This window comes from Camponotus vicinus, unplaced genomic scaffold (assembly GCF_025532165.1).
Source record: "Camponotus vicinus isolate PSW18456_S1 unplaced genomic scaffold, iyCamVici1.0 SCAF_5, whole genome shotgun sequence".
Lineage (NCBI taxonomy): Eukaryota > Metazoa > Arthropoda > Insecta > Hymenoptera > Formicidae > Camponotus > Camponotus vicinus.
The window spans coordinates 5,651,020-5,660,964 of record NW_028141977.1 but is presented as its reverse complement, the minus strand read 5'-3'; the positions used below and the strand labels follow the sequence as shown (position 1 = coordinate 5,660,964).

The window sequence follows — 9,945 nt, the reverse complement described above, 5'->3', positions numbered from 1 at the left end:
TTAGCCAGCTTTTCGGGATTTGGCCCACTGTGCGTCAGAGGCTGCCGCTTGAGCGATGCGACGGCCGTCGCAAGTGGAAGCGCGGAACATCTCTCGAAGTTCCTGGCTCGCTCCAACGAAGTTGGTGCCGCAGTCCGAGAACACCTCGTGACATCGGGAAACGAAGCGACGGAAGGCAGCCAGGAACGCCTCAGCCGTGTAGTCTGATGCTACCTCTAGATGGACAGCTTTGCAGCTAAGACAGACAAAAACAACGATGAAACCTTTATGCGCTCGGTGGCCTCGCCCCTTGCTGGTCCGGATGAGAATCGGGCCAGCGTAGTCAACACTAGTGCGCTAGAATGGGCGGGCAGGCGTCACCCGTTCCTGAGGAAGGTTGCCCATCAGTGGTTGTGGTGTTGCGGCTCGCCATTGTGTGCACGTGATCGATGGATCGACCTTTTAACTATGGCTCGGCCTCGCGGAATCCAAAATCGGTGGTGAAGTAATCCGAGGGTGAGTTGCACCCCTCCGTGCAGTGTCCGACGGTGGCAGGAGTCCACCAGGAGATGAGCCATCCAAAACTCCGGCGGAACGATCATGGGATGTCGTTCGTCCTGCGAGAGGATTGCGTGTTTGAGTCGTCCCCCGAGTCTCATCACGCCGCTGTCGTCCATGAATGGACATAGTCCGATGAGCGGACTGCGTGGTGGCACGGCGCGATCCTTGCTCAGCGACGAAATCTCGGTGCGGTAGTGTAGTGCTTGTGCCGTGCGAATCCAGCGGATCAATGCTGCGTCTATCTCGTGTGGCTCAAGTGTTGGTGCGGTGTCGGTGGAGTGATGCGTCCTTGATGGCGTGGTTTTGTGTCGCCAATGAAAACACCAAGCTGTGACTCTCAAGAGCCGGTGCAGCGAGGAGAAACGGAGGAGAATCTCAGGCTCGATGACCACTCGGCTGATGATATTGAATGAGCCGACGTTTCGTTGCTCGGGCAGTTCTGCGTCGGTCATGTTGCAGCCGTTACTTGACCAGGAAGATTCGCCTTGAAGAAGCCAGGCAGGTCCCGTCCACCACAGTGGATGGTCGTTCAGCTCGCTCGGCAGGATTCCTCGAGAGGCACAGTCAGCTGGATTCTTCCGCCCGGGCACGTGCCTCCATTGAACCTTTGGAAGGTGCTGCTGGATGGCGACACCTGATTAATCACGTACGTCTTCCAACGGGAGGCGTGTCCCTGGATCCAATGCAGTGTGACCTTGGAGTCAGACCAAAGATATGTTGTTGCTGTGGACAAATTCAGCAAAGTGCGTGTGTGAACAGCAAGATTTGTCAAGAGAGTGGCAGCGCACAATTCGAGTTGCGGCAATGATACAGGCTTCATCGGAGCGACCTTGCCCTTGGCCGTCAATAGGTGAAGTGCGGATCCAGCGTGATGTGTCCATTTATCGTGGAGCGAAGGTATAGGATCGCGGCGTATCCTCGATCTGAAGCGTCGGCGAATTCGTGTAGCTCGATTTGCGTGTTCGGCCCATCGCTGCTTAACCAGCGAGAGACCCTTACCTCGTTCAGGAGCGGGAGCTCGGAGAGAAGGTTTCTTCACAATTGGGCGTCCGCTGTCGGAAGAGGAATGTTCCAATCCACTTTCCTCAAGCGGACTGAATTAGAATTTTGGCCCGCATGGTGATTGGAGTGAGCCAACCCAGTGGATCGAACAGGTGCGCAGTCTCCGAGAGGACGCGTCTTTTAGTGAAGTCAGTGACTTGCCGGGCCTGTATAGTGTAAGTGAGGTGATCGCCTGCCGGGTGCCAGTGCAATTCCAGTGTTGAGTGACTCTCGTGCAACCACGAGGGGGGTGATCGAGTGAGTTGGTGTTCCTGTGGTACTCCAGCCAGAATATCGTGGTCATTGGCAGTTCACTTCCTCAGCGGAAATCCGCCCGCCGTGCACAGACTACGCAGTTCCCTCTGCAGCGAGGTGGCCTCCGGCCAGGTACTTGCTCCGGTCATGACGTCATCCATGTAAGTATCGTGGCGCAGCGTGACAGCTCCACGCTGGAATCGAGAACCTTCGTCGTCGGCGAGCTGGCGGAGGGTCCGGATTGCCAAGAATGACGCGCACGCTAGGCCGTACATTACGGTCTTCAGGCGGTATTCGCGGATTTCGTCGGCGGTATTGTGCCGCCAGAAAATCCGTTGGAGATCGCGGTCCTCCGGGTTAACGAGGATCTGATGATACATCTTCTCGATGTCCATCACGAGCACGTAGCGGTGCCAGCGCCAGCGTAAGAGGACGTCGGCGAGAGCTGGCAGGAGGTTGGCTCCAACGAGCAGCTGCGAGTTCAGCGAGGTGCCGGACTTCGTGCGTTGCGACCCGTTGAACACGACTCGAAGTTTAGTTGTAGTGCTAGTTTCCCGCAGCACTCCATGGTGCGATAAGTAGCACAATGCGGTGTCTTCTTTCGGCGGTGAGCTGATTTTCTCCATATGTTGCAGGGTTTCGTAGTCCTGCATAAAGGAACGGTACAGATCGCCGAACTGCGCGTCCTGGGCACAGCGGCGCTCCATTGAAACCAGCAGGCGCTCAGCCGCCTTGCGGGTCTCGGCGAGAGACGGAGGCGGTCCGGCGAATGGCAGTCTTACCGGCTGTGAGTGCGGGTGAAGAGTTCCTCACTCTTCTCTTCGTCTGGAGTGAGAGCGACAGGAGCGGAGGGTTCCTTTTCCTGCTCCCAGAACCGCTGCACCAGTTCGTTCAGCTCGTGGTCGACATTGGTGGAACATTGGTGCGCATTGTGGTTGCTCTGGAGCGTAGTCCTGTGACCTCCTGAAAGGATCCATCTGAGCGAGGTCCGTTGAGCGATGGGCTCGTCTTTGCGTCCTTTGCAGAGACCATCCTGGAGAATGGCGGAGTACACGTCGGCGCCGAACAGTAAGTCGATTGGATCTCGATCGAGATACTGCGGATCCGCCAGGGAAAGGCCGCGTATGTGCGGCCAGATGTTGTTGCTCCGCATGATGGGTCCCTAGTACGACGAGAGGCGCGGAAGGACGTACGCTACCACAGGAAGTGTTGCTCCTGTCACCCCAGAGGAGAGGCTCAACAATATTTTTCCGCGAGTGGCTCCGGATGCTCCTCCAATCCCGGCGACTGACATCGAGGAGCGGATTCGCGGCAGGCGCAGGCGTTGCGCCAGAGCCTCAGAAACTAGGGAGACTTCTGATCTCTGGTCGATGAGCGCACGGACGGCTTGAAGTTATCTGATTCCCCAGGTTATCTGTGATTATGATGCGTGCGGTGGCGAGGAGGATCGTCTTGCGGTCCGACGTCCCCGCGGTCGCGTGGTTGATAGAGAGTTCGCTCCATCGGATTGTGTGTACGCGTCGTGAAGCAGTGTGTGGTATCGTGATTTGCACGTAAAGCAAGTTTTGACCAACTGGCACTTCGCCATCGAGTGATTGCCGAGACAATTGTAACAGAGTCTGTTTGCTTCTACGATGGTTTTTCTCTCGCTCGCTTTGAACTCCGTGCATTGCATGAGGGAGTGCTTCCCCTTGCACACAGCGCACATCGAGGAGTCGGAAGTGTTCTTGACGAAGTGCGACTTCGCCGAACGGGAGGATTTCGCGACGGATTTCGGCTTCGCGGCGTTTAAGATAAGAATCCGCTTTGATATGAAATCCATCAGGGCAGCATGACTTGGTGGATCGACGGAATCACACGTCGAGGATTCCCATTCGAGCCGAGTTTGCGGATCGAAAAGCTTGACGACTAAGCAGTTGAAGAGGTCCATCCCGTGGGAGGCGATGGGCCTGTCGATGCTCTCCTGCGCGTTAACGGCGGTCGTGGTTGCGTTGAAGATGCGATTCAACTCCTCAGCGGTCTCGGCTTTCATCTTCGGTACGGCGGTAAATGCAGCGAAATTAGAGCCGATAAGTTCCCGTTTGTTCTCATAGTGCCTGCTGAATATTGTCCATGCCCGCTCGAAATTGCTTCCGATTATCGGTAACAGACAGATTAATTTTTCTGCAGGATCTTGTAGGCAGAAACGGAGGTAGTGCAACTTCTCGACGTCGGAGATCGATGGATTGTCACCGATGATCGACGAGAAGAGATCGCGGAACGCTGGCCAATCTCCGTACACGCCCGAGAACAGTTAGAGTTTGATGCGCAGCAACGAGATTTTTAAGAGCGTGGTCCTGGATTGGCTCGGATTTTGACGCGATGGACGACTCGGTTTTTAGTCTGTCGGCGTACTCTGACAACGTAACTTCGCTGTGTCACGTAAATCGACTCCGCGGCAATCTGATTTAGCGTACTCACTTTCATGGTACCTCTCTTTCAGGGCCGCTCGAATGAGCTCGTGCTGAGCCTCGATCTTTCCCCATGGATTGTCGAGGATGGTGAGACGAGCTTGTATGACGCCGAGGGTGATGTTGGTGACGCCCATCTTCCTTAGGTTGTCCACGGAGGGAGACATGCGACCGTGGATGTCACTCTGAGCCTCCAATAGCGCCTTCAGTTTGGCACTCATTTTTACAAATTGTTTGTCTGTCTAGGAGGATGCACTTCACACCACTTGAGATTTTCACCCACGATACTGCGGATGCGGATAAATGCTCCGGCTCGAAGGACCAGAAATGTTCGCAGGTGAACGCGGATTGTCGCGACAGCGCAAGTTTTTAAAGAGCGCGACGAAGACGATCACAGAAAGTTGCTTAGAAAGACTCCACACGACACGTAATGTTTTTGTATTTTTTAATTTTTATTTTAGACACCACACTTATAAGTTAAGAAAATATATAATACTGTACAAAAAAACGGAAGACTAATTGATCTGCCTTATTACAGATACTCAAGCGGTTTTAGCGAAGCGGTGCGAGCAAAAATTGCGAGACTGCGGGGCGATCAAGTGCGGCGCCCATTATATAGCGAGCTGATTTTGAGGCCCTTTGCGACGTGCCAATGAGTTTAATATTTTGGCGGTGACCTCAGGGCGCCGTGTGTAATTGGCCGTCGATGAGGTCTAACGTATACATTTTGTGGTTGACATGCGCGCGATCTTTTTTCGATCAGCTGATTGCCAATCGAAAACTCGAGAAGATTCTCGATGTTAAATTCGAATTAGAGAATATTATTAAATACTGATTCTTGCCTACGCGAATTTTTTAACCGGGATGATTTTTAGGTTTTTCGAACACCCACCCTCACTTTCACGAGAGTAATTTTAATTTTGTTATTAAGACTGGTAGAGAGAGAACGATTATCCTATTCAATTTATTTTTAATATAATTTCACGTATATTAAAATTTCTCATTTCTAGCCAGCATACTATTATTTCACTTCCTACACAACCTCCTCCTAATCTTCAACCTCAAAATTTTTTTGTTGTACCTTTTATTAAAGGTATTCCCAAAAAGTTTCTTTTAACAGTCAAAAATTGCGACAAAAAATTAGGTTTTACGGTCAATAATAAATTAAATTCTTTCATCAAGATGTATAAAGATCCTTTAGAAAAATTGGGCCATTCGAATGTGGTGTATAAAATCAACTGCATGGACTGCGATGCGTCTTATGTGGGGCAGATAAGCAGATGGTTGGCCACACGGATTAAAGAACAACAGTCTAACATTAAGAGTCGGCTAGAGTGACGGGCAAACTCCGAATTGATATTGGAGATCACGCGGTGACAATGCAAAATTCCGGTTTCAGGGTTACCAATCTGAGAAATAAATTCCCGGTTTCTATGTAGAGGTGTATACGTACAAACACCATTGCATTGCTCGCGCGGACACATCGTAGAGACGAAAGAGAGAAAAGGATCGACAATCATGCTATCCTTGTTCCTCTAGCATATCGTTTTACGGCCGAGATATGGCCTGAAAATGCTTTCTGGCCTCTCGTGGAAGAAAGCAGTGTAAAGCAACAAAACTAACGGGCGTCCACTTTTTGTGAATTTTATATTTGCATATATACATATGTGTATATTTATGTTTAAATTATAGTTAAAATTATATATACGATTATATGTTGATGAATAATAACAGTAGAATTATAGAGAATAGGGTGAATAAATATATAATATGTAAGATACGGGTGTCTATTAGACTGGTAATTCATTACTTTCTCACATTATCGATACTTCGTACATCATGATTCATATTCTGAATCTTCTTTTATCGATAAAAATGCCTCTAAAAGTGGCTTATGAGCCTTCTGATTGGCTATAAGCCACTTTTAGAGGTACTTTTATCGATAAAAGAGGATTCAGAATATGGACCCATGTTAATAGTAGCGAGTTAATGGTAGCGTGATGTTAATCTTTATTTGATATTATTTTTTAGCAACCATAACCATAATTTTATAAATCAATAATTTTTCAATTATATCGATATATAAACTTACTGGCACATAAAAATATTAGTAATATAAAATCGTAAATGAGTAACACGTATAATGGCGAGGTGCAAGATGTTCAGTCTATCATCCTGAACTCAAGTTCGAGTCCATGCACATTAGCAATTTTTTGTGTAGTTTCATTTAAAAAATATTACATTTTCTTTTTGAAAATTTAAGAATAATTTTTAAAACATCGAAAGTATTTATATATATATATATATATATATATATATATATATACAGGGTTTACTAAAAGTGTGGAAACCCCTTAATATTTCGAAAAATACGCATTTTTGCGACACCCTATATGCTTTTGCATATTCTTATAGCTTATCTCGAGAGCTTTTCAAAACACTATAATGAAGTATTTCTTCATTGAGTACTTTTCGAGTTATGAGGCTTGAAATAATTTCTTAATTTTACATAAACCATAAAATATCTAGTAAAATATTCATTATATATATATATATATATATATATATATATATATATATATATTAGGTGCGCAACTAAGTTCCCGCTGTTTGTCAATAGATTGCGCCACCAATAAGTGTTGGTCGATTTCGACATATCCAAAACGTCATGAACCAAGCTTAGACATATGGTAAACAAACCGTTTTGACACAGTAGTGATTTTGTTTTGGCGTCATATACTTTTGGTTGTGTGAAAATGTCTGATTTTGTGCTAAATAATCGTCATTTGCGGGAAGTGTTGATTTTCTTCTTTCATTCGAAGAAAACGGCGGCTGAAGCGCATCGAGAGCTCCACAAAGTTTACGGAGATGCTGCTCTAAGTGAAACAACGTGCCGTGATTGGTTCCGTCGCTTCAAAGACGGTGATTTCGATGTTGACGACCGTCCGCGTGAAGGAAGGCCAAAAATCTTCGAAGACGCTGAATTGGAGGCATTGCTCGATGAGGATCCATGCCAAACGCAACAAGAGCTTTCATTAGCATTAGGAGTTACCCGCCAAGCCATTTCCAAGCGATTGCATGCGTTGGGAATGATTCAAAAGCAAGAAACTTGGGTTCCTTATGATTTGAAGCCAAGGGACGTTGAGCGTCGTTTTTTCGCCTGTGAACAACTGCTCCAGCGGCAAAAAAGGAAGGGTTTTCTTCATCGCATCGTGACGAGTGATGAAAAATGGATTCATTACAGCAACCCAAAGAAAAGAAAGTCATAGGGACTGCCCGGTCATGCTTCTACGTCGTCGGCTTGGCCGAATATTCACGCTGCGAAGGTTATGCTGTGTATTTGGTGGGACCAGGTCGGTGTTATTTATTATGAGCTGTTGAAACCGAACGAAACCATCACTGGGGAACGGTATCGACTTCAATTGATGCGATTGAGCCGAGCACTGCGCGAAAAACGGCCACAATACGAGCAGAGGCACGAAAAAGTGATTCTACAGCATGACAACGCTCGGCCTCACGTTGCCAAACCCGTTAAAACCTACCTGGAAACGCTCAAATGGGAAGTCCTACCCCACCCGCCATATTCCCCAGATATTGCGCCGTCCGATTATTACTTGTTCCGTTCGATGGCACATGGTCTGGCTGATCAGCAGTTCCGCTCATATGAAGACATCAAAAAATGGCTTGATTCGTGGATAGCCTCAAAAGATGAACACTTTTACCGTAACGATATTCGAGCTCTGCCAGAAAGATGGGAAAAAGTTGTAGCTAGCGATGGGCAATACTTTGAATGATTCATTTGTAATCATTTTTTCACAATAAAGTTGCATTTTCATAAAAAAAACAGCGAGAACTTAGTTGCGCACCTAATATATATATATATATATATATACACACACACACACACACACACACACACACACACACACACACACACACACACATATACACATATACAGGGTGTCCCAGACCACACACGGGATGGCGAGGAGGGCAGGTTTGTCTCCCTCCTCACGGCCGCCCAGCGCGGCCGAGTGAGGAAAGAGGGGCTATGGCCCCTCTTAGTAATCGCGGCAATGCCGCATTCGTTTTGTGTTAGGCCGGGGGGAGCTTGCTCCCCTAGTAAGTGCCACTTGCACGGGGGGGCTTACTTCCCCCCAGCCTGGAGTCAGTCTGCATCTGTCGCTACGGTGACGGTTGCGGCCCTCCCTCGGGATCTGGCCGCTGTGAGCGGGGGTTCTCAGCGGCCAAAGTAGGTCCCCGAGGAAGGTGGGCCAACGGTGTGGCCCCGTTCGCCCACAAAGTGGAAGAAGGGGAGGGTATCAACCGCCCTTCCTGGGAAGGAGACCCGGCGACAAGTACCTGGCGAAGTCGCCAGGTCGTATGCGCGGAGGGGAGCCACAGCCGGGGATACCGATGGAGTGCAACAGCGAGTTCCGGGTCCCCGCCTGCCCCTCCACTCCGCGGAAGGCCACCTCGGGGGTTTTAGTGGGTAGACCGGTCATTTGCAAACGTTGGCATGACCGGGAGTCCCACATAACCCTCGCCTCTCCCCCGAGAGAGTGAGGGTATGCATAAAGCATTTCCCCCGAGTCACCAAAAAAAAAAAGGTGTCCCAGACCACCCGTACACCCCTTTTAAAATGAAAATAAATGACTTATCAAAAATCGCGAACAATTTTTAAGTAAATCGGGTACGCTCTATCAAATTGTGATATTTTCAACTTTTGATTCCGACCGGAAATATGCCATCCTGATCAGAAGTTGAATTTTTTTAGGGGAACATGGTACTTTTTATTACAGATTCGAATTGTATATGAAAAAATAAGAAACTTTTGTATCAAACGTTTTTTCTAAAAGTGTCTCTGTCAATCTTAAAATTGACCTTCATTATTTCATCACAGTTACTTTCAAGGGCTTCCATATTTTCAATTATGCTGACAGAGCTGGTCTTCAGAGTTATTTGGTTCACTGATATAGTATGATGAGTAGGCAGATAGTAGTGAGGTTCTCGTGGATGTGGGAACTTGCTGAGTACTTGGCGAGAATTTGCGAGAACTATTCGGAGCGAATTTGTGCAAAATATCTACTTATTACTTATATAACTTGTACGGAGTATCGACTTGTTACGACTGGTAGTGATCTTCCTCGAGAGCTTCCTTTTTATATACTCTGTTTGGTTACCTTTTGTATATTTTGTCTTTCGACAAAGTTTGCTCAGGTGTTTGTTAATTTATTATTACGGTTTCAAATTTTGTGATATTTATCTGGCTATCATTTATTAGATTTGCCGGTTCCTTCGTAGGTACATATCTTATCCTTCGATTGTATTCAGATTCACAAAATTTGTCCAGGTGTCTAAGGTTCCGAATTTTGTGAGTTTATTAGATTGTCGGTTCTTGATAGTTTATGTTTCGTTATTGATCCTTTTTTAGCGATATTTATTCAGGTGTTTGTGATAAAATTTTGTATCATCGATTTCCTATCCCTCAAAGATTCCGAAATAGGTTATAGGGTTTGGTCAGAGATATTTTCTAAATTTTCTCATGACGGATATTTGCGGATTATTAGGCCCGAGATAAAAATATATTAGTATTGACACACCTTCGCAGAAAGAAGGAAGCGTGGAATCGGCTGGACGTAACACATATAAAGATAGT

General features: G+C 47.2%; 2 protein-coding genes across 2 annotated transcripts; both read right to left on the bottom strand.

Moving 5' to 3' along the window:
* Window positions 1–992, bottom strand: LOC145971930 (uncharacterized). Its single transcript, XM_083100031.1, has 2 exons — window positions 439–992; window positions 1–235 (listed from the first exon to the last, which is right to left on the bottom strand). The coding sequence occupies exons 1-2, from the start codon at window positions 990–992 to the stop codon at window positions 1–3; spliced, it is 789 nt and encodes a 262-aa protein (XP_082956157.1).
* A 77-nt stretch (window positions 993–1,069) lies between these two features.
* On the bottom strand, window positions 1,070–2,543 carry LOC145971929 (uncharacterized). Its single transcript, XM_083100030.1, has 2 exons — window positions 1,897–2,543; window positions 1,070–1,634 (listed from the first exon to the last, which is right to left on the bottom strand). The coding sequence occupies exons 1-2, from the start codon at window positions 2,541–2,543 to the stop codon at window positions 1,070–1,072; spliced, it is 1,212 nt and encodes a 403-aa protein (XP_082956156.1).
* Between the last annotated feature and the right edge of the window lie 7,402 nt (window positions 2,544–9,945).

What these genes read in the sequence shown, in the direction of transcription:
- LOC145971929 (XM_083100030.1), bottom strand. Translation starts at nt 2,543, where the DNA reads ATGGAGCGCCGCTGTGCCCAGGACGCGCAGTTCGGCGATCTGTACCGT. An exon ending in GGCGGATTTCCGCTGAGGAA is followed by an intron (nt 1,635 to 1,896) that starts GTGAACTGCCAA and finishes ATTCTAATTCAG; the next exon opens with TCCGCTTGAGGAAAGTGGAT.
- LOC145971930 (XM_083100031.1), bottom strand. Translation starts at nt 992, where the DNA reads ATGACCGACGCAGAACTGCCCGAGCAACGAAACGTCGGCTCATTCAAT. An exon ending in GGCCGAGCCATAGTTAAAAG is followed by an intron (nt 236 to 438) that starts GTCGATCCATCG and finishes TGTCTGTCTTAG; the next exon opens with CTGCAAAGCTGTCCATCTAG.